At 37.6% G+C, this 25,444-nt stretch overlaps 1 protein-coding gene across 2 annotated transcripts in view; it reads left to right on the forward strand.

Annotated features, from left to right (window-relative positions):
• Window positions 1-25,444, forward strand: part of BRINP3 (BMP/retinoic acid inducible neural specific 3) — a 228,164-nt gene that overhangs the window by 91,494 nt on the left and 111,226 nt on the right. The window contains exon 2 of one of the 2 annotated variants that reach the window (XM_075711317.1): window positions 24,730-24,920. The exons of the other annotated variant lie outside the window; for it this stretch is intronic. Within the exon in view, the coding sequence (XP_075567432.1) occupies window positions 24,730-24,920 (191 nt within the window). The remainder of the gene's footprint in view (window positions 1-24,729; window positions 24,921-25,444) is intronic. 2 annotated transcript variants of the gene reach the window in all.

Genomic DNA, 25,444 nt, shown 5'->3' on the forward strand with positions numbered 1-25,444 from the left:
GCAAGAGGCACTAGTTTTAGAAATTCATCTGTAATCACTTCCTAATGCAGAGGAAAATCCTATAAATAGAAAATAGTGATGAAAGTAAAAGATGATGCCCTTCTCATTTCAGCTTCAAACAACCCTAGTTATGTGTATGTTTTGCTGCTTCACTCTTCTCTGTAGTCTATGTGCTGGTTCTGAAATACTGTGTTGATTTAAAATGTTATTTATGGACAGATCTACTGACATACCACATCTCATTTACAATCCTGACCTGACCTGACTTCAGCATCAGCATTTAGATTACAGTGTAATCTCCTATGATACATGTAGTGTATGGTTTGTATTTCTAACTTAAAGAATAGACATGAATTGGTCATATCAGACTGTAATACCTGTTGAAAGAATTGCCTTCACAAATGGATTTTTGCTACATTAAGCTTATCCTCAATTTTGTGTTCACTTTCTAAGTTAGATTTACAGAATAATAAAACAGATGTATGCATAGAACATCCAGGTAATATAAATGTGGTATAATGTAGACACAATTGAGTGGACTTCGTTATTGCCTAGAAGTTACATTAACTTTGTGATTTAAGCCTAATGTATATAGCTGTGACTAATGCATTTAGTCATCTATACTTTTAATGACAATTTAAAGGGTTTTCTTTTTTCCCTTTTTAATGTCAAAATAAAACCAGTAGCATTTTTTCCATTTACATCAAGCTTTGAACTGCCTCTCCTTTATTGTTCAGAAGTTGTTGGCCAACTTTAACTCAGAAATTACAAGTCAACAACTTTTTAAGTCCTTCCCTCAAAACAAAACTGTTACAAATGCTCTGTGTTAGAGTAGATGAAAATTCATTTTTCCATACAAAATGAAATTAAGCAAAGACTACACATTCTTGTTTTTCCTTGCTAGCAGGCTTGCTCATTGTCAGGGAGCTTCCAGAGGACATTCTGACAAAACTCTTCTCACTTTTATCTACTTATGGTACTGCTTAAGAAGAGGTGTGAGTAGTAGTCAGAAAGACTTCTAACAAACCACAGATCAGATTGCAATGGAGAAACATATAGATTAACTGACTTTGACCTTTCTGAGTCAACATACCTGCACTTTGAACTTCAAGCATTAAAAATTCTGCCTTTTTGCCTTTGATTCTGACCTAGTACAGCTGGAAATAAGTATAGATCTGTAAGTTAAAACCCATGATCACTGAACCTGAAATGTATCTTTCAACTTGCTTGCTAGAGGCCTTAAAAACTGCATTGTACACTAGTAATCAGTGGGCAATATTAAGAGTCACACCTCCTCAAATTAATTTAGGATATGTCCATTTTCATTTGGGAATGTATTTCATTTAACATCAGTAAGCCATTTTTTTTGGGGGGGGGAGGACAATTTCATATCATTCACTTATATTGTAGATGCATACTGTATCATCACATGGTAGTGGCACATTATTTGTAAAATAAGGCAGCAAAATATTTTACTTTTACTTATTAGTCTATTAGAAGACTGCAAGAATTGTAGTTGCAACCTGCTGCAGCATGTAATTCATATAACAAACAGTCTTGATAATGTAGCTTAGGGTACTGGGACTCTGCTAAAATATAAATAACAAAGGAGGATGAATCACATCTGAAACCTTCAAGGCTGATATATTCAGAATGGAATTAAAAGGTCATTAGTTATTGTGTTAAAGTCATCTGAGGTTTTGATTGATGAAGTAAAAATTGAATATTTCTATTCTGAAACTTGATTATCAAGCAGATATACTATTTTCATCACAGAAGACCAAACTGTTGGCTAAAATCAAATTTCTTATATACTTTGGATAAAAAAGGTCTACTACAATATCCCTTAACTGCAAAAAATGGAGTCACATCTATAATGAATGGGGTACAACTTTGGCTGCCATCCAGTTCTCCATAAGTTCGCACAGATCAACAGGAATAGATAATTGAGCCAAACCCAATGAAGCTAATTTTAGTTGGCTGAAATCAACACCATCTGGATTTCTGGCCTATCACTTTATATTGATCCAATTCTTTTAGAACAATTTGATACCAAATACACAAGCTAGTTTTTCAGATTCATAATTTGTAATGAGATGGCCTGTTCAGATATCCTCTCATTTGAATGTTTCAGATGCTGTAACTTTCTTTTTTTGATTGGAGTGAATAACCCTGTTTTTGTGTGTATACCAGGTAAACATCAGTATCCATTTCTTTGCACAGTTTTGGAAAAGAAATATTTCAGTTTAAGTTGTTCTCTCCCCAAAGCCACAGAAACAATTTGAAGTGGACAGATCAACATGTTCTCATGTGATTCAGTTCAGCTATATGTCTGCTTGCTTATCAGTTATGTTAATCCAAGCAAATAAAATTCATGTAGTGATCACAGTTAACTGGCACTCTGAGTATGATGTCAAGTAGATACAATTAATTATCCCCAGTACAAAATACAAGGAACATATTCTCACTACATTCAAATATTGAATAAGCTATGAAAAATAATATGCTAATGGACGTGCTGTGAACCAAAAGAATTCAGATTGATCAGGCATTGATTGTGAATAATTTACACAAATATAGTTTTAAATCAGTTTTAAGACCAGGAGAATAGAAATACCATTTGAAAATCTTTGTGGCTTGTCAATTTATTTTCTGACTGTCTCTTCATTTACTTCAGTGGGTTTTGTATTGAGCTCTTATACAGTAGACTTATAGTAGACACCATTAAACCATAATTTTAGGACTTGATATGAAAAATACTTTGCATCTACTAACTTTTTTCCTCTGTGAAGTTCTCTAAATAAAGTAGATCAGATGCTCTAACCTCATGGGATTGTCAGCTTTTCTGATAGTTTTTACTTTTAAATTTACTTATAGAGACAGTAGGATTATCCACAGAGCTCACTAATGCAATTATTTGTGCTTAATGTAGTTATTTTAGTGTATGATTAGTGTACATTGCTTACATATCCTATAGAAAACCTAAATATAGATATACATTTATTTATACCTACTGCAAATTAATAAATAGGCACTTATGGATTCACTTTTCTTTAGTGACTGATGTCCATTCAGTACCCAAATGTTTCAGCTGCTGATATTTCATCACTGTTGGATAACTTTGCCTTTGCATATCATTATGTAGTGTCACAACCACATGTTAACAGTATCAGAGGGTCTTGAATCCCAAGGCTTACGATAATCTTGCACAATATCAGTGTCTTGAAGTATGTTTATTAGACACTGGATAAGCCCAGAAAGTTGTCTGTCTTTGATGTTGGCATAAACAACTTCTGTCTCATTATTGAGGACACCTCCCAGTGCTAGGAGACCTCCAGTGGCTCACAGCAAATTTGCATACCTACAGCAGGTGCAGAACAAATGTTATTCACTTCTCATTCCCTAGCCATTTCTGAACTGCTTCACACTAATCTTTATTTACTTCATTAGTTGTGCTTCCAAACTTGTATTTAGAAGATTACTGGTTTATTTGAGCTATTGAAAGTATTTTGATGGCTCATCCTTGTAAAGATGCCTCAGGGAGAAGTTAGATATTAAAATGTCTAGGTATAGATAAAAAGGAATGTGAGCATTTGCAATTTTTTTATACCTATTTTTGATCATCTCTAATCAATTAAGTCAAAGGCCAAGAGGGAGATGAAAAGGAGAAAGAGAATTACAAACTCTTAGCGTATTTACTCCTTACCTGAAGCAGATGCTGAACTTAGAAGACCAGATTCTACCTTAAATTAAAATTATTCTCTTTAAATTTAATCATTAAATTTATCTCCTTTCACACTAGCAAAGTTATTCTAGACTTCTGCAAAATCCACTATTTCCATCTTTATTTTTTTATTTTTTGTAACATTTAAAATGCTTAGGATTTCCAGAGGGGGTTATTTCCGTAGAATGTCTCTATTCTTTGATTTATCTTGATTAAGGTAAGATATGGGCAAATTAACCCCCCTCAGGTAAGAGTGAGTTTGTTGTTTTATGATCTTTTGTGCAGCTCTGCAGTGTGTTTCTAATTTTTACCATTACTTGTGTTTATATGTGTGTTATACAGAAAGAGAAGGTAAGGTTATCACAGCAGCCCCTAAAATATCCAACAATTTTTTCCTTATCTTGTCAATGAACTTGTCACAGAAGTGTTCCAGGTTTGGGTATGAGTGTTTGGCCAACAAGCACAAAATGCCAAGCAGTTATTATGTTTGCTTTAACATGCATTGAGGTAAAAGACCTGCTGCAGTAAAGGGTAGGTAGAAACCAAAAGGGCTACAGCAGGCAAAGGGTTATACTGCTGTCTCCTTATTCTGTCTGTCTTGCATCAAGTCTATTTGAAGGATTCATTTTTGTTTGGGATGATTTAGCTACGACAGATACACCTGCAGTTTAAAATGATGGTGTATACAATTGTAAAAATATAACAAAATCAAGCATGCCCTCGAATCTCAACTCTGATGTTGTGAATAATATACTTTTGCTCCTGTCAGCAGTTTGACTGACAGCTTGATGCAGAGATGTTAAAACCAACTGATCCATCCACCCATACCCATTTTTTGCCTTCCCAATAACGTTCAAGGCTTCTGTAACTGATACAGCCTATTTGCCTATGAAACTAAATACACTTGAAACTTGTCAGTTTTGAATATTGGTACATTTTTGAATAGTTATACTACTTAGATCATCTTATGATGCCATGGTTATTAGCTTGCTAGAAAAAATTATGCTAGCAGGTCTATATTGCTGTCCATTATCTGACTGAGTGCAGGTCATAGATCTGCATACATCTGAACAGAAATGCAGGTAACTGCAACTTGAGTGTCTCAAGGAGAAAAAACAAGCTATGGCTGTTAGGGGCAGAAATGATTGCCTAGAGCTAGTGAAGCTCAACTGCTGCATGGAAGAGGAATGAGACCCCTGAAACATACAAGGGCAAACACAGAACCTTCCCACTAACTATTCCACAAAATTCAAACAGTATACACATCCTCATTTAAAATTATTTTTGCAGAAAGGATATGATGTTGGAAAAGGCATTTAAAATCCCTTCCTAAGCATCTTTTTTCTTTCTTCACCCCACCCCCTGTATGTCATTCTCTTTACTGCAAAGCACATGGTCATTTAAAACCAGGCCTTCCTCAAGCATAAGCTTCTTTAAGTGCCCTAGGCAAATTCCTAATTCCTCCCACCTGGTTCCAAACAGGCTTCCCTCAACAGATTAGCTCTATATGCAGCTGTGGTTGTCTTCTAATCAGAGCAAAAGTATTAGGTCTATTTTTGCTGGTCCCTAGACAGAGGCTTTGGGTCACTCTGTACTTTGTCACCCCCATAACATGAAAGTGCATTTTGCAGTAAAATTGGGGTGAAGGGTATGGAATTTCTACCAGTGCACTATTTGTGAATCTAATAAAGAATTACCATGACTGGCCAAAAAGAGAAGAAAAATATTGGCAACTCCAAATTTGCCTTCAAGGTAGTGAGATGTAAAATCTCACTGTCTTGAATTCTAGAGAACATGGACAGGGAAAAAAGAGTGGGTGAATAGCTTCCTCTGCAAATATTCCTAGTTTTCATATACTAGGTTATGTTCTTCCTGAGCAGCTTCTTATAAAATCCTACTCTTCTCATACTCAAGAAAGGCATTAATTATATTCCCAGTGTAGACGTTTCTGATTACAGAATGGCAGAGAATTGTGCTTTGAATAATATTTTACAAACAGAACTATTATGACTTGCATGTGCAAGGAATAAATGTCTCGATACCTATAATTTTCCAGATGGGAAAACTGAGGCTTAAAGAGGTTACTCTCTCTGTTTAAAGAAGTGCAATTTGCAATGGCTATATGACTGGGTTAAAACACATTTTGCTCTTAAAATCCCTAAAGTCCCTTGCCAAACATCATAAGGTCAGGTACATACTGATTAGTCACATATTTTGTATCCCAGAATACTTGCTAGAAAAATGAAAATATGTATTCTGTTACTGCATAAAGGTATAAGGATATAAAAAGACGTATAAAGAGTATGCTTAGTCACCCATGAAAATGCAATAAGATCTCTTAGAGATCTGGCTTTCAATGCCAGGCCTTGTCCACTGTGCAAAGCCATTTGCATCCCAGTTGTTGGCTGAACAAATACAGTAGAAAAATATTTTGTTAAAGAATCTTAAGATTATTTAAGATAAATAGAATCTTAAAATAGCATTTCTGTTATACTTTCTCAAGATATTGTCAAAAAAGATCTAAAGCAGGAAGTTCCTGTAAATTTTAGCACATCTATGATGTTTTCACATTTCATCTTCTACAGCTAGCATGTAAGCTTTGTAAATGTTTAATGAAAGATCAATCCACTCTGTTTCCAGTGTGACGGCAATCCTGTTAGGGGATCACAATTATCACAGCCGACCTGAACAGTCTAAAACTGCTGTGCTAGTAAAAGCAGAGCAGTGGAAGGACTGTACCCTTCACATGGGTTTTGCTGCTGCTTATCCATGCTCTCTCTTTTGTTTTCCCCTGGCAGCACTTTTCAATTATGTGTCAGCGTCGCAACTGGAAGAGCTATTTGTCACCCTATCTCCAGCTGTCAGGGTAGATATCATCTCTGAGTTACAGGCATATTTGAATTATTGACTGTGGGACTGAAAGGGCAGGATATTGCTACAATTGTAGTTTATTAAAGACCCACAGCTGTTCTGCAGAAAGTATGGAAATACAGTTTCCTAATAAATAATTCTCCTCCAGTTTGAAAGAGACATTTTTCTTTCTGTTTTCCTTCCCACTGAGGATATCAGCTTCTAAAGAATTACCTGTTCTCAGAGCATTCACCTGAAATAATCCTTATAGGTTTTTATAATAATTTAAATTTTGTAGAAATTTTTATGACGTCTATAATCACTATTACTTGTCAAGACAGCACTATAGTTTGTAGCAGTGATGTAAACCAAATTAGTACTTTACATGGTCATGCTTCAGACAATTACTGAGAAATGTACTAGAAGATTGCAAAAACACAATCCAAGTAAAAGCCAAAGGAGAAAAACACTTAATGCAAATTAAGTTTTCTATCATGAGGTTTCCCTCAAATCACTCAGGGATAACTGATTACTTTGTAAGGGCAAGGCCATGTGTGAAGGGCAACATATATAGCCACTGTCATAGACAGGACCAACTTTTCCTCCTTCTGTGACTTCAAGGAAGAAACAATTTCTTGGTTTCGGAGATGAGTGGCAATTTTTCTTTCTGATTATTGCTATTTGTAGGAATATACTTTTTTTTTTCCCCCTCTCCTCTTCCTGTATGTGAGATAAAATGATAACTCAGTTACCTAAAAGTAGACCTAGAATCTTAATAATAATAAAAAAATTATACATATACATGCTTTTTCTTATTTTTAACCCCCTGAGGATAAAAGTTACATTATGTTACTTTTAATTACATGACTTCTATATAATTAAAATGACATCTTATTGCTGTCTCTGAGTCAAAATGTATCAGGTTTGGAAAAATATTAGTCTCAAAAATGTTAGTCAATTAAAAAATAATCTTGAAATATTTTTAATATCACTGAAACAAACCATTTTATCTAAGTATAGTAAATCTACTGAAATACTGAAGCAGATAGAAAATAATGCATATTTGACATTTTCGGTGCAAACATTGTTCTTGACTGCATAGCTCTAGACTACAGCTCTACTCTAGCACTCCAGAATAGTGCTCCCTGCATACTGCAACATCCATTATATGATCAATTCTTTATGAAATATAGCAATTATAATTAGCACTTCAAAATTTCTTTTATTTCATATTCTCATATCAACCTGTAGCAAATCATTACCCTGCATAAATTGTAATCAAACCCAATTCTTTTGCTGACAGTTCCTTATTTTCCTTCAGTGATAATGTTTCTACACTCTTTTCAGGAACTATTGTGTAGGGATTGCATGGTAACTGCTACTATTATTAATTCATGCACTGGGAATCACCAACAGACCAAGACTCCCCAATACTAGAGTATGTACAGACACTGAAGGTGCCCACAAAATGCCTGCAATGCTGGAAAATGCAGTCTAGGTTGGAAGTAAGAGATAGTAGGTGGATGTCAGCAGAGTGGGAATATAGCAAGTCATATGACAGTATTAATCAAGACAATAGTTTTATTCAGATTTACAGGTCTGGATTTCCACAAATGTAAGGCTGAGACGTATCTCTTATTCAGCCTTTTTTCTCCAAATAAAGCTTATTTTCCCTAGTTAAGCAATTGTTCTGTTCTGTCCTGTTTCTGAATAACATTTCATATTGGAAGCCTCTTGTCATGTCCTCCAGAAGCTTGTATTCTCTTGAAAAAACAAGATGTCCAGCATTTCCTAATAAGGAGTTTCTTTTCCTTTTTTATCTCCTTGCTTTCAAAATTATTTAAACAGGGTTGATTTCTTTTTTTTTTTTTTTTTAATCTTTCTTTGGGGGCACTATTCTCATTGAGATCTTAGCAGAACTCTGGAAAGTAAAATAGCTGTTTTGTTGTCATACATAAAATATTCTTCTTTTATGTAAGAATTTGCTATGTTTGCAGTGAAATTCCAAGCAGATTTACGTATTTTTTTAAAAAATCTATTCTCTTTTACCATCTTTCTACTTGCTTAATTATTTACTTTGTATGTATTTTCTTTTTTTTTAAGCATAGTACCTTGCTTTTTATCACATTCCATCTTTTTGATTTTCAGCCATTTCTCTGGTTTCTATAAATCTTCAAAAACACTTGCCATAGCCCTCAGCTTAGTATCATCTGCATATTTTGTGAATATACTTTCTATCATCCTACTCAATAATAAAAATTTTTAAAAGGAGCAGGTTGAGGATAATTTCTGTAGGATCCCACATAGAAAAGACTTCTAACCTGATAATGTACCACTAACAACATACCCTTTGAAAGGGATCTAGGTCCTACTCCTACATTCAGACAAATGACTGTAATCACTCTTCCCATGGAAAGATACACAAAAACTTCATAATTTATTGAGGTTGTAGATAGGGACTAATAGATCAAATTGTGGCATGAAAGACTCCTCGCTGATGCATAGCACATAGTTTTTGCACTTCATGATGATTACTGGTGCTACAGAGTTTCCATGGCAAAGGAGATGATTGTGGAAGCCTGCAGTTAGGTCCTAAATTTGCATATAGAAATATGCAAAAATCTTTTATATTTATTTATGTTGTAAAAGTGCCATTTATATATCCAGAATGCTACAAAAATTCCACCACAAAACCAAAATTTGCCTGTTTCCTGAGTTTTATGATATATATTTTTCCCACAGAAGCAAAAATATACTAAACTATTAACCAAAGAGAACAAACAGATAAAAAACCACTATGTATGTGAAAAGTGTTTGACTTATAAGCACTTTAAGTACTTTCACCTTTATACTTTTAACTTTTCATTGGTTCAGTAAATTAACTTTAGTATGACATGGACATAAACATGCTGGGTTAGCTCAGTTGGTTAGAGCATGGTGCTAATAACACCAAGTTCACAGGTTCAATCCCTGCTTACTGCAGGGGGGTTGGGCTCGATGATCTCTCAAGGTCCCTTCCAACCTAAAGCATTCTATGTGGAGGATATTTTTTCCTGTACTTCCCTTCAATTTTCACATTATGCAGCAATACTACATAGGAACAACAGCTACAACAAAATCAAGATTTTATTTAAAAAAAAAAAAACAAACCCAAAAAACTAAAAAAACTTTGGATTGCTGCAATTCTTTATTTCTGTTTCAAGGAAAAATCAGAGAAGAAATGAAATTACCTGCTGTCCCAATTAGCATTTAAATAATCTCAATTTGGCAGTGAATTTTGTGATCTTATTTAGGTTAAATGGGTGAAGCAGATGTTTGTTGCTGTCTGTGTAGCTGCTGCTGGGTCAAGTTTCTCTTGAAAGGGTTCAAGGATTCATGACTATGTCAGAGTTGTTGGATACAAGAGTGCTTCCTAATTCTTCATATCAAGGGCGTTTTTTGGTCTCATCCACATTTAGACCAGGATATCCATGCATTCTCCCTGTGCCTTAATTTTATTGGGAAAAAAAATGACCCATGAATGCAGGCTGGAATTCTTGCCAGATTTCTGTGTCAGTGTGTACTTCCCTGCAGCTCAGTCATAGCAAGGGAGATGACATCTCAGTGAAGAGCCTTCATGAAAACAAGATTATCCCTAAAGAGGCAACAGTATACAGACTCCACTTAACACATCTCTTCTAACTTCCAGGAAACCCAGTGATCTTGTGGGAGTTATGCATTTCTCTTTAAAACCTGCTTTTTTACTTTTTCTACCTTGGTTTCAGTGGGGTGAAGCCACTTTTGCTAAAGATCACCCCTGGATGTGGTGTCTGTGACCCTTGCAGGAGAGAAAGTTATTCACCACTCTAAGATGACCCTGTGGTCAGGGGAATTAAATCTTAGCCACACAAAACTTTCAGGTTTAAGATGAGCAAAAAAAAAAAAAAAGCAGGAGTAATCAAGAGGATAATTCTATTCTATCTGTCTGAGGATTTGTTTTAATCTCATGACACAGTGCTTGAACTCATGCCAGAAAATCAAAAGGATTGTTTACTTCTGTGTCTTCCTACATGGAAGAGAAGTAACTGATGTGTAGGGGAGATAGGGAGGTTGTGTTTTTGTAGCTTTGGTTGTGAGCGAACAACTTCTTACAAGAAAAGTAAGAGAAGGAGTCTCATGGAAGGGAGATTTCTGTTTCTGTGCTGTTTGGCTATTTACTCATTTTCTGCTCCTAATTTATTGTCATTTTTGGCATGCTTTCAGCTGGTTCCAGGTTCAAGGGTGAAGCAAATTGCTCTACACATACAGTACAGTAACTCACTCCGACCTTGTCCAAGACAGGTCAAGAATCACTACTGTCTGCACCACAGTAGGTCTAACTCAGAGAAGATGAACGTCAATGGATGTTGATGGCTATGTGAGTTTCATACTAATGTAGTAATGTGTGTTACAAACAGCCTCGTACCAAGAAGTCAATGCACAAGCAGCATAAAGGTAGCATTTAGCTTGGTGAAAGAAGATTTTTGACCATCCTGTCTTTTTTTTCACTGCTTACATTTTCTGAGACAGGAAGAGCAAGCTCTTGTATTTTCTGTTTGCTGCATTGTTTTCAGTGAGAGTATTTATGAATATGCTGATTAGCTTCCTCCTGTAATATGTTTGTGAGATATATACATTTACCCTAGGAACTGGAGTTGGAGTTCGCTTCACGCTGGCCACTAGACAACCATCAAATTGTAAAAATGCTTGCTTTATTGCCACATTGCACTAAACTTGCCACATTAAACTAAAGGTAGCAATCTGGAAGCGCAAGACTTTGTAACTCATCACAGGCTCTTACTTGAACAGATTTGTAGTAACACACTGCCATTCATAACTACAATATAGATTACCTCATCTGTCCTCACACCTCTTTCATTTTATGTAACATATTCTATATAAAATACTGGACTATATTTAACATGAACCTTGATTTATGAGAAACAGTGCACATTGTGGAGGTGCACTGGTATTTTTTCATGGCAGCATTGCAAAGCTGGCATGTTCTACCATAGAATGGAAATCATTCTGGCCAAGACATGAATAGCTAAGGTTAAGTTTACTGTGGCTAAAACAGAATCCCCAGTAACTGCCCAGCATTGCTCTTTATACAAAGAAGTTGGACAAAAATGCCATCATGTCTGCTGGACATATGGCTTGGAAAGACAGTTAATCTTGGCTCTATTTCTAGATATCTACAACCATATTGCATTCTGTTTCTTCCTAAGTAACATTTCTAGGAATATACTGTAACTTTCATGCAGGCCCTCATTATCTTAAGTTTGGTGCAGAACAGCAGCCAGAATAATGGGGTCCTAAGCACAGTTGCTATACCATCGCTAATAATCTGAAATTATTGGCTAATCAACCTCAAATTGAAGTATAGCTAAAAAAAGAAGAAGAGAAGAGAAGAGAAGAGAAGAGAAGAGAAGAGAAGAGAGAGAGAAGAGAAGAGAAGAGAAGAGAGAAGAGAAGAGAAGAGAGGAGAGGAGAGGAGAGGAGAGGAGAGGAGAGGAGAGGAGAAGAGGAAGAGAAGAGAAGAGAAGAGAAGAGAAGAGAAGAGAAGAGAAGAGAAGAGAAGAGAAGAGAAGAGAAGAGAAGAGAAGAGAAGAGAAGAGAAGAGAAGAGAAGAGAAGAGAAGAGAAGAGAAGAGAAGAGAAGAGAAGAGAAGAGAAGAGAAGAGAAAAGAGAAGAGAAGAGAAGAGAAGAGAGGCTTCTGACCCTGGCAAGCTGACCAGGCACGAACCAGCAGTACAGCTGCACTTGCATGGCACTTTACTCACACTAGCAAGCCACCATTCCTGATGATGATGCTGTTAGCTCAAGCACAGTGGTGACACTGTTAATACAGATACTGGTGATACAGAACAAGCTTTTGCTCAACCATGTTAGTATAAAGGCAGAGTAACCCTGAGCACAGCTAAATGTTTGTGAGGATATGCCATGCATTGCCTCTCTTGGTTGTTTGTAAAATATGTCCTTCTTCTGCAGTTCTTGTTCCAGCCTCTGTTGGGTGCATGAATTCTCACTCCTTTCCAGTAAGTGTTAGTACTCATGGTATTATAAATAAAATTTATGGTGTATATGATAATTATATGAGGTTATAAATAATATTTTATCTCCCACTGGTGCTTATATCCCCTTTGAAATTTTCAACAATCACATTTATTTTTCTCTTTCAGACCTGTTCTACAAAGGTGTTATGAGGGATAATGAAATGGATGCAGATGCACAGAAATTTTATAATAATGCATTTTCGATACATGTATTTTACAATAGTAAAATTCAAAACAAAAAAAGCTCATATTTGGACTCTGTAGAGGGATTAAGTATCTTATTTAGCATTTTTTAATGTACTCTGAGCTTCAGAATAGATCTAGTTGTATACAAAATCCCCCAGATATGTATTATAATGTGTATTACAAGATGACCTACCCAGTTTTACACAAGTCCTAGAGTCCTGAAAGTTTTGTTTCCAAGTTTGTTTCCCCACCTTGCATAAACTCTACATCCATATCATTCAGGAAGGACTGAAAATAAAATTAAATCTAACAGGTATCTAGGCTTTATTCTTTCAGATAATACAATTGACGCATAACTGTTTCCGTTGCAGAAATTATTAAGTCAACTCCCATTCAACTCTTTTGTTTAGTTAAGAGCATTAGAAAGCTCTGTGTTTGTAATCTGGAACTATATTGACAAATATATTGCCCTGATTCTTTGTTCAGCTTGCTGTTGCAATTCCACTGGTTATTTAGAGATATTTGTAATTTATGCCACTGGAAAAAAGAATAACACCAGGACCATTTTTAATAAACCGAAAGTCCAAATTTATTTTGGAATGAATACAAATAGTTGTGCTAAAACAGAAGCACCCTTTGTTGTGGTAGAAAATAAAATTGAAACATTTTTATATGCTGAATAAGAGTCCCTGGCTTTACTTTTTGTGTGCAAGTAGAGATCTGAGCATTTCCTGCTACCAGTGAAACAACATTTAGATAGGAGGATAACATTTAGATACAAAGAAGATCAGCAGCACATTCCCCCAAGAGCTAAGTAATAAACAAACAAACACACCAAAGTATTTTCAGTAAATATTTGGGCTCAAATATCAAAACAGTATTTAGGACTATGTCTGTGAGATTTACACTCATGTAAAGCCAGACTCATCCCAGAGTGTTGGTAGAAACAACTGCCTTTATAAATTCAAGTGCAGGTTAAGTAACTGTCACCTATCAGTGCTGTAAATAGTACTTCTGGCATGCACTCCACAAGAGTGGCATAGAAGTAAATGGGAGACAAAAAGTCTCTTATTTGGAAGGATAAATTTATAAATTGTATAGAAAATCAGCCAAATAATCTACACTATAGTTTATACAACATTCTTACTTGAAAAGGAACAAATCTAGACATTATTTATAGCTTGGTAGATAAGGCTTTGGATCAGTATTTGTCTGAGAATATATTTGAGAATATATTGAGAATATATGTGTTGTTCGAAGCCAGTCATCTAAGGTACCTTTTTCCGCTTCCAGGCAGGCAGGAGTAATATCAGCCTTTGGTTTGAGTAGACAGGAATTTGATGTCTTCGTGGCACTGAGCCTAAGCCAATACTGAGCATCAATAATATCACAGAAACAAACAAACAAACAGTTTTCAAAGGACTTAAGAGCTCCTATTTTCTGCCACACTAGCCAGGTCATAAAGCTTTTTGGTCTGCTCTGAGTATGGGACAGAAGGAGGTCATGCCTGCTCACAGTACTCTGTACCCTTAGCCTTATTATGCCTCAATTTTCCAAATGAGAAATAGGGTGAATAAGAACCACTACCTTTAAATTTAAAATTATTTATTTGTTTTATTATTAGCTTATTTATTATTTATTTATTATTAGCTCTAATTCATTAGAGCTAATGAATTATTTGCTTGGAATTTAATCCTTGTCTTAAAAGCCTGTGCAAACTGGCACAATTTTACATGCTAATTCACCAGTTCCTCACTATTAGATGAACAGTTCATACAAACATGTTTCAGTTCAGAAGTGTTTGTGCTCCACCTGTTCTTGATGTTTAACTTTTGTGTAATTTGCAGCATATTCCTAGTAAGTGCATTTCTTCATGCTATTACTATATACTGCTTGGGTGATTGAGCTGCTTCTGAGGCAGAAGGTAAATAAGATTGTCACAAAGAGCTATTAGTTTTGTGTCAATACCTTTGCATGCATATAGGTACAGCTAAATATGTGGACAGTGAGACTAAATGAATGTTCACAAGTGTGTTTGGAAGTATATAATAAAGTATGGCTAAAAGGCAAACACAAGGCCACAAGACAAGATACAAAAATAATTCCCTCTCAGATTTCATTAGAGGAGGAATTTTTTGGTACATGTTATAGAGGCTAAACATCTTATCAGACATGGACAAAAGGAAAGTCACCTTTCTTCCTCTTCTGTAGCAAAACCTTCCGATGTTCATGACAGGTGAGATGTTTCAAATCATTTATGTCAGAGTAGCTGGGAAAATAATCTGACTATGAGTAGTCATAAAAAGAAATACATTCCAGTAAATTCTAGGTATGTAATGTATATATTTTTTACTAAAATTTGTTTATAGATTGCTACATATTTCATATGCATAATGCAAGAAGATAGGGAAGCTGATACTAATGAATTCTAGTTCTGGAAGTAGAATTTCAAGTGTTAGTAAACTGATAAGATGAAAAAGGCATAGAAAGGCAAAAATATTACTAGGAAGTGTCAAAGGAATAGTATATTAAGATAAAAAGTGCTTATTTGTTATAAGGCAAAAACCAGTATAAATATAAGCAATAATATAGAAAATATATATGTGTTCAGTAAATATTTCTGTTTTGACTTTGGGAAAATGCCAGACAATTATGAGGATATGGTTAATGAATAAACACTTTCCATTTCAGCAATGGGAAATATGTGTAAAATGACCTTATTATATCTTGATTTTTTTTCCTTTTAATCAGCATGTGTGGACAACTGACAATTTTAAAAGACATAGATAAAATGTATTCTATACTATCAGGCCCTGTTTCTTCTTCCTGTCAAGGGAAAGTGTTATGTTTACTTTGCCCATATTGCAGTGTTTGTCCCTATTATCATGTTTCTATACAAAGGCTGATATTTTCGGAAGGCTGCTCAGTCAATATATGACTAATTCCCTTCTTCCTTACCTTGAATAGTAAAAATCAACTGTAACAAACATTTAGTAAAGGTTGTGGGAGATTCTCCATCACTTAACTGATTCTAATAAACATTGAAATTTCTATGACCTGTGCTGGTAAGGAGAATTTTTTCACCTGACAATCAGTGAATAACACAGCCTTTGTTATTACGTGATTCTGGTTCTGTCCACATCTGGGTGAATCTTCTCTTTAAAGGTCATTTTCTTCTTTTTCTTCTGCTACCAAATATTTTCCATACTTATGTGTTACTGTTGTAGAACTGCTGGTAGGTAGCTGCAGTGTTATGGGATATTGCTGCTGTGGCATCCTCTTTTATAAAATCTGTAAGAACCTGGTGTAGTTGAGGCCAAGTGGTGTATGTACAATCCACTCTGAGCTTGTCTTCTATAGAGGAATTAGCCTGTGTACAATTTTCCCCACCAGCTATAGCTATACATAGCTTTTGCATTGAACAGAACAGCAGAAACATGGCTGCTGGTATTATGACCCCTATCAAAGCCAGGCAGTTGAGCTTGCCTTTGGTTTGTGTCTGTGCAGCTGGCAGATTACATGAGCAGCAGTCACAGATCAGTGCATGATGCAAATCATGGGCATTATAACATTTTGTTAACCTTTTTCTTCTGAACATGGTAGTAGCTTCATTTTCTATCATCTTGTCTTTATTCAAGCTATGGCCTCAGGCATTGAGAAATCCTCAGGCTTTTAAAGAAGGTAGGCAGAGAAAAACACCATATATTCTCCCATTGAGTTGTGCTACCAACAGATTAACTTGCAGCTGCATGGGAAACATTGGCTTCAGAATCCCAGTGTCATTCCAGCCCATTTGAAGCGGTCACCTTCTCACCATCCGAGAGTGGAGCTGTCTTATTTAGAAGACATTAAGAGAATGGAACACAGAAGAGTTCTTTAGTGTTAAAAATTATGTGAAGTTCATTTTCCAAGAGTGTTTTCCAAACTATGCCACACTACTATTCATTAACATTTATGCTTACTGGTACTGATACTGTTTTATAAAACATGTAAGTTACTTAAAATAAGGCCTAACATTGCTACTTATGCCTGGGATCTGTTTTGTGTATGGCTGACCTTAGAAGAGACTGTTGTGGTTAAGAAGAATCCCTCAGACTCACTGTAAATCTCTGTAGGCTCTGACTTAATGATCTGCAATAGCAGAGATTATATTCCCATTTCAAATCTACACACTACAATTTTAGAGTATAACAACATTTTTTTTTTCCTTCAACTACATGTTTTATATAGAGCTTTCCCTATACTGTATGATTTAAAATGTATTAAAATGAATGCAATGGTAGGAGAAAATGTAAAATTTATATACACATTTGAAAAAAAAGCTATGGCTTGAAATTCAAAAGAGATATTGACATCCCTTGTTGGCCTGCTTCCTTAGAATTACTTTCAGATCCACTTGCAATTTAGGCTTCTTTCAAGATGAAAACATGTCCACAACTTGTACAATACTCTCCTAAGGGGTGTTTCATGTCAGAACATTATTCTTAGATTAAACATCACTCTGAATGTCATAGTATAGCCACACAAATAAGAAATAGTAGGAAATAATAAAAGAAATCCATCTACAAGGAGGGCCGGAAGGAGGACCCGGGGAACTACAGGCCTGTCAGCCTGACCTCGGTGCCGGGAAAGATTATGGAGCGGTCATATTGAGTGAACTCAACAGGCATGTGCAGATCAACCAGGGGATCGGGCCCAGCCAGCATGGGTTCATGAAAGGCAGGTCCTACTTGACCAACCTGATCTCCTGTTATGACGTGGTGACCCGCCTGGTGGATGAAGGAAAGGCTGTGGATGTCATTTACCTAGACTTTAGCAAAGCCTTTGACACAGTCTCCCATAATATTCTCCTTGGGAAACTGGCAGCTCATGGCTTGGATGGGCGTAGTCTTCGCTGGGTAAAAAACTGGTTGGGTGGCCGAGCCCAGAGAGTAGTGGTGAATGGAGTTAAGTCCAGTTGGCGGCTGGTCACGAGTGGTGTTCCCCAGGGCTCTGTTTTGGGGCCAGCCTTGTTGATCTGGATGAGGGGATTGAGTGCACCCTCAGTAAGTTTGCAGCTGACACCAAGTTGGGCGGGAGTGTCGATCTGCTGGAGGGCAGGATGGCCCTGCAGAGGGACCTGGACAGGCTGGACCGATGGGCCGAGGCCAACTGTATGAGGTTTAACAAGGCCAAGTGCCGAGTCCTGTATTTGGGTCACTGAACCCACATGCAACACTACAGGCTTGGGGAAGAGTGGCTGCAAAGCTGCCTGGCCGAAAAGGACCTGGGGGTGCTGGTTGACAACTGGCTGAACATGAGCCAGCAGTGTGCCCAAGTGGCCAAGAAGGCCAACAGCATCCTGGCTTGTGTCAGGAATAGTGTGGCCAGCAGGAGCAGGGAGGTGATTGTGCCCCTGGGCTCAGCACTGTGAGGCCGCACCTGGAATACTGTGTCCAGTTTGGGCCCCTCAATACAAGAAAGACATTGAGGTGCTGGAGCGTGTTCAGAGAAAGGCAATGAAGCTGGTGAAGGGTCTGGAGCAGAGGCCTTATGAGGAGCAGCTGAGGGAACTGGGGTTGTTTAGTCTGGAGAAGAAGAGGCTGAGGGGTGACCTTATTGCTCTCTACAACTACCTGAAAGGAGGTTGTAGTGAGGTGGGTGTTGGTCTCTTCTCCCATGCAGTCAGCGATAGGACGAGAGGAAATGGGCTCAAGCTGCACCAGGGGAGGTTTAGGTTGGATATTAGGAAAAATTTCTTCATGGAAAGGGTAGTCAAGCATTGGAACAGGCTGCCCAGAGAGGTGGTGGAGTCACCATCCCTGGAAGCATTCAAAAAACGGGTAGACGTGGCACTTGGGGACATGGTTTAGTCTAGTCTACCCTTGATTGGTTTAGAGTGGACTTGGTAGTGTAGGTTAATGGTTGGACTGGATGATCTTAAAGGTTTTTTCCAACCTAAATGATTCTATGAAATACTGTTGAAATAAAAACTGTATTTTAAATTTTGATTGTTTTTACCCCACACTGACTCCCTGACTGATCTTTCTTCAACCTAACTTTCTCTAAGTAGAACAAATGGCAGGAGACCCCATTCAGCAGACAGAGGCTGTGACATGCATGCAGTACAGCTGGTCAGAACTGGCACTACCGGTCTTCAGGGCTCTTGTGTATGTGTTAGCCAACCAGCCAGGAAACAGATCTTTGGTAGTACATACAAATCCATGGTTCTGATACGTAGAAAGATGGAGAGAATGCTGCCCATGGCCTCTGGCACTACTTATGATAATAATGCGGTTCCATTATAGGCTTAATCCTAGGAGCCAGACTGACTTATTTCCTCTCTCTTGTACAAGCCCAGGAACTCAAAGCCATCATCCTTCTCAACAACAGGCTTTGCCCTGAGCATTAAAGAACTCTATCCAATGGTTAACATATTGTTTGGGCTGGAAATAGATGAACAGCACAGGGGGTACCACCTGCTATTAAATCTTAGCTTCTTGATAGCACCATGACAGCTGCTAGTCTTGGCTCTTACACAGTAGAAGAAGAAGAGGAAAGAATAAGCTTCTAATACCTCTTGTGTTTGTATTCAGTGCATAATTGGTTTTCTTGACCAGCAGTCAGCACTGATGCTATGCTATTCTGTGGGAGGTATTCATCTGATGAATGATACTCCAGTGACTTTGGAAGGCAGTATTTTCTCTACTAAGAAGAAGATCATTAACTCTGTCAGGTCTGCTAGTCTGCCTTTGGCAGTGGACAGGTACATGATTTCCAAAGAAGAATAATGCACATTTGGTACAAAAATCATTTAAGGGCTGGAGATTTTGTGTTAGAGAGAATGACTCAAGACAAACAGGTAAATAAAGGTTGAGCTTTACCTTGTGATAAGAGGGGGAAGAAGGAAATAGGAGAGAATATACTGCTGTTCACAAGGTGAAATCAAGAGAAGAAAGGGAACAATAAATATACATATTTATATAAGTTATATAAAAGGGACATAAGGACATGATTTTACTTATAGTGAAATTTCTGAAAGGGAAATTAGCTCTAAATGCAGGATAGCAGTTACTAGTGACTCACATACCCAGAAAGTGTTTGTGAAAGCCTCCTCACTCAACATGCTAGAAATAAGGTCGCGCGAACACCCCACCCTGAACTCCAGCTCAGGTTTCCCTGCTCCTACACTGTGCTCTCATAAACCCAGTTACTTCTGAAATCTGAAATCTTTCCTCAGGTTTCCTGTTGGAGAAGCTGCTAGTCACTCCTTAGAATTATAGAATCATTTAGGTTGGAAAAAACCTTTAAGATCATCCAGTCCAACCATTAACCTACACTACCAAGTCCACTCTAAACCAATCAAGGGTAGACTAGACTAAACCATGTCCCCAAGTGCCACGTCTACCCGTTTTTTGAATGCTTCCAGGGATGGTGACTCCACCACCTCTCTGGGCAGTCTGTTCCAATGCTTGACTACCCTTTCCATGAAGAAATTTTTCCTAATATCCAACCTAAACCTCCCCTGGTGCAGCTTGAGCCCATTTCCTCTCGTCCTATTGCTAACTAGTTGGGAGAAGAGACCAACACCCACCTCACTACAACCTCCTTTCAGGTAGTTGTAGAGAGCAATAAGGTCTCCCCTCAGCCTCTTCTTCTCCAGACTAAACAACCCCAGTTCCCTCAGCTGCTCCTCATAAGGCCTCTGCTCCAGACCCTTCACCAGCTTCATTGCCTTTCTCTGAACATGCTCCAGCACCTCAATGTCTTTCTTGTATTGAGGGGCCCAAACTGGACACAGTATTCCAGGTGCGGCCTCACAGTGCTGAGCCCAGGGGCACAATCACCTCCCTGCTCCTGCTGGCCACACTATTCCTGATACAAGCCAGGATGCCGTTGGCCTTCTTGGCCACTTGGGCACACTGCTGGCTCATGTTCAGCCAGCTGTCAACCAGCACCCCCAGGTCCTTTTCCCACAGGCAGCTTTGCAGCCACTCTTCCCCAAGCCTGTAGCATTGCATGGGGTTGTTGTGACCAAAGTGCAGGACCACTTGCTTGTCCACATCTAGGTATCACTGCTCCTGCAGCCAGGCAGCTCACTTTTGGTGTCCCGTATCCCTCTTTTAACTTCATAGAATCATAGAATGCTTTGGGTTGGAAGAGACCTTTAGAGGTCATCTAGCCCAAACCCCCTGCAGTGAGCAGGGACAGCTTTAACTAGATCAGGTTGCTCAGAGCTCCATCCAAACTGACCTTGAATGTTTCTAGGGATGGGGCCTCCACTACCTCTCTGGGAAACCTGTTCCGGTGCTTCACCACCCTCATTGTAAAAAATTTCTTTTTATGTCTAGTCTAAATCTGTTCCTCTTTAGTTTAAATCCATTATTCCTTGTCCTGTCACAACAGACCTTGCAAAAAAGATTGTCCCCATCTTTCTTGTAGGCCCCCTTTAAGTACTGAAAGGTCGCAATAAGGTCTCCTCGCAGCCTTCTCTTCTCTAGGCTGAACAACCCCAACTCTCTCAGCCTGGCCTCACAGGAGAGGTGCTCCAGCCCTTGGATCATTGTTGTGGCCCTCCTCTGGACCCACTCCAACACATCCATGTCCTTCTTGTGCTGAGGGCCCCAGAGCTGGAAGCAGTACTCCAGGTGGGGTCTCACCAGAGCAGAGTAGAGGGGCAGAATCACCTCCCTCGACCTGCTGGCCACGCTTCTTTGGATGCAGCCCAGGATACGGTTGGCTTTCTGGGCTGCAAACTTCAGAGACGAAGCTTCCTCTTGTCTCTCCCAGAGGGTCTAGGTCTTCATCTCTCCATATTCCAAAACACCTAAATTAAGAAAGACTTCAGGAAAATATGACAGCTGGTTTGTAAGTTCTTTAAAAGCTTCAGCTCAGTCTGTGGCAGAGTTATAAAATTGCCATATTTTTAAAAAAAATCAGCTTCCATATTCTACTCCCTCAGTTTCCTCAGCATTGAATTTCAAAGGATGATTACTTGCTGCACTAATAATTGCTTCCATCGATATGCTATGAATTGAAAAAGAATGCCAAAACTTTTATGAAAGCGTTAGCCTACTTCTCTCCGAAATAGCATAAGATACAGCAAAACAATCTTTCTATAGCAAAAACTGTGGAAGGAACTTGAGTATGATTAATTAAGCCAAACAAATTTCTCATAGTGCTAGAATAACTCAGTCCCTGGATTCAGTAAATGAAGACTTCTTGTAGAACAGGAGGATCTCAACTTGGAAATATTTACTGAATTTGATGTGGATGAGGCCATCTAGTTTTAGTCTTCCAAGAAATCATTTGCCACCTTTGGAGAAGAGCTGTAAGACATACTGTCTAAAACCACAGTTCACAAAGAAACTAAAAAGAAAACAATCAACTTTGCCCAAGGTTAAGAGGAGATTCAGAAAAGAGCTGTAATTTGTTACATAGACTGTACCTAATATTTAGAAAAACTTCTAATCTGCCTGACACGCATTAAAAGCTCCAGAAATTGGAAACTGAAGTTGGCAATGTTCAAACTGAAAATAAAATGCACTCTCTGTATTTAAATACTACAACAGATTGTTGAGAAATTCTGAGAAATCTTCAGCATCAGCTTTTAAATCAGGATGAGATAATTTTCTGGGAGACAGTCTCTTCTTCAGTCACAAACTTGCTGACATAGGCAGCAAGAGCCATTTGTAGGTATTCCTTTTACTGCATTAAAAAGCGGGCAGATGAGGGGATTATGGTGGTCTTTTCTGTCCTTAAAATCTCTGACAATGAAAATTGAATGAAAGGTATCAGTAAACTAGCTTTTATAAGAATTGCAACTTTTCTGTTATTCTTGTGTTTGAACCTCAGCTTTGATATGGACAATTAGACAGAAAGTTTAGCAGAAAAGATTTCATCAAGGTATAAAATGAATATTTTACATTATAAAGCTTGTATTCTTTTCTTGCTGTCAAAGCAATTCTGTCTTGATGGTCTGTTCAGTAACTACAATTGACCTATATTTTCTGATGTATTCAAATGAAAAAACCTACTCAAATATGCCCAGAAAGCACAGAATTTAAATAAAAAATTGTTTTTCTTATTTCTTTTTTTCTTTTACTTGAAAAGTACATTTACAGAGCAGGGTGGTTCACTGTTTAGTGCCTGCATTAATGTGGTCAATATGCTCAATTAAAATTTTTTCATTTTATAGACAAAAAATGTTTTGTGTAATTTTTCTCATCTCTTTCTAGAAGTACGCAGTAGTTCCATAAAGGCTGAAAAAAGAGCTTTATAGCTTCTTAAAAGGAAAGTAAATTTGTGAGAGAAAACTTTAAAACCTGACAACTAAGTTGAAAAAACCCACACCTATCAAACAGTGATTTCCAAATACTAATTTAGGCACACTAGCGATGTGCACAATCTTTAAGAAACTGTGGGAATCTGTTTATTCTCATGCTCTTGACTGGTAAATTGCATTAAATTTCAGGTAAGATACATAAAGCTCTTTCTATTATAATTCTTCTGATTTATTTTTGATAAAAAATGGCATCTGCGAGAATGTGTCTGAGAAGAAAGGCCGTTCATAAGAGCTGCACCAAATTGTCACCTATTACGCATGTAAATCTAAGCTAGACTGGGGATAAGACAGTTTGTATCTGCAAGCGAAACAGGATGATGCTGGAAAGTAGAAGGGCTATACAAGAATGCATTTGTCTGGGTTCTACTGATAGTTGTGGACTTAAAAGTACTAAAAAATGTTAGTGTTGATTATGTATTACATAGCTCATCCTAGCCATTCAGCCACAGGCAACTGCTTTGTTTCAGATATCCCTCAAATGTTTTTTGCTTCCTGCATCCTTGATTTTTGCCTTCTGTGTTAATTTTCTAAATGAATGTTGTACTATATTTAGCTGGGACCTTCAGTAGGATCATTCAAGCTCTCTCTAAGCTATTTACTTTTCTACAACCTTATCTAAGGGAAATCTTAATTGACATAGCTATACAAATGACTCAACAAAGTGGTAGCTAATCCACAGTCCACAGGTTGACTTGGACTTAATTCTCATGGTACTTGACTCTGTAACTAAAACGGCTATTGGTGTACCTTGCAAAAGCAAAGTTACTGCAAATGCTGTGTGTCTTGGCTAGATTTTGAGGACAATGAGTCCTTCCACTAATAACTCCATCTAGTATCTTAATTGGTAAGTAGATGAATAAAAGATGTGTTTATTGCTGTGTAATTGACTTGTTTGTTTTCCTTGCTATCATTGATTTATTTTGGAGAGGGGAAGGGGATAAGTCTTTGAATTAATTTATATCCCTCCTACAACTGAAAAGTCATCCATTTTTAGAAAACTATCTGCATATTTCCTCAAAATGGAGGCCAAAAGTACAGAAAACTGGAAATATCATAGTAAGGTCAAATGTGGTATTATAGTGTTTCTCTAAATTGTTCAAATTAGCCAGCTATGTACCTAAGTGACTTACCACCAAAAAGCAAAGGACATGGCCTATTTCTTGAAATGTTTTTAAAATTTGCCTTGTGCTAATGAAAACACTTGTTGCATTTGGTCCACATTTTGGGAAATTATTAATTTAGTTTCAGTTTCTAGCAAATCTGGCTGTTCTAGGGTTGTATTCACATCAGGAGCTAAACATAAACAATAGGAACAGCAGCATCCTAAGTGGCTTATTTTTTATTTATTTTTTTCCAAACAATGATTTTATTACGGAGTACTGTCTCCACTTCTAATAAATAACACTCATTTCTTGTCCTATGCCTATAACACATGACAGAGTATGACTGTCAAGACCTGTTGTAATACCCAGCTAGTCACCCCCAGCTAGTCAACAGAGCAGAGTATTTTGCAAATGAAGAACATTTGTCTGAATGACATATTTCTGAATGAGAATTGCTTTGTTTTGCAGAGAGTTTGGCCGCTGGAAAGTAAGCAATCTTGCTGTTGAAAGAAGAAACTTCCTTGGCTCCCCACTGCCACTTGCCCCTGAATTCTTCCGTAACATAAGGCTACTCGGACGCCGCCCGACCCTTCAACAGATCACAGAAAACCTTATCAAGAAATATGGGACACATTTCCTACTATCAGCTACCTTGGGAGGTAGGGTTAACACTAGGAAATATTGTGCATGAGTTTGGAGTCACTGAACTAAAAGTGTTGGTCACAACTGATTTCCCTGTAAAACTGTGGTGCTCCTTTCTCAGATCAGCTGGGCTGAGCAACTCTCCCTGGACTGGACTTTAAAACATGGGAGCAAGTTTTGTCTACAAGCCTCATGGCTCCTTCTTCTGCTGATGTTAAACTTTGCTTTATTGATTCTGTGTAAACAATTTGGGGGACAAAAAGATCAGAAATCCCATTGCTAAGACTGAGGTACTTTTCCTGGTGTGCATGTTCCAGGTGTGCATGCTTCTTGTCTTTTGGGGATGTTTCTCTGCACCAAGAGGTCATTAAGGAGAGTGATATTTTTCTGTAAGAGGCCCTTATAACAATTTGCATAATAACAGATTACATAAGTATCTGGGTCCATTACAGTACTGCAGAGATGAAGCAAGACAACCAGTAACAATTATTTCCAACAAATCTTTTCAGCTAAGAGACTTTTAAAGTACTTTGACTGCTGG

This window comes from Pelecanus crispus, chromosome 5 (assembly GCF_030463565.1).
Source record: "Pelecanus crispus isolate bPelCri1 chromosome 5, bPelCri1.pri, whole genome shotgun sequence".
NCBI classification, from domain to species: domain Eukaryota; kingdom Metazoa; phylum Chordata; class Aves; order Pelecaniformes; family Pelecanidae; genus Pelecanus; species Pelecanus crispus.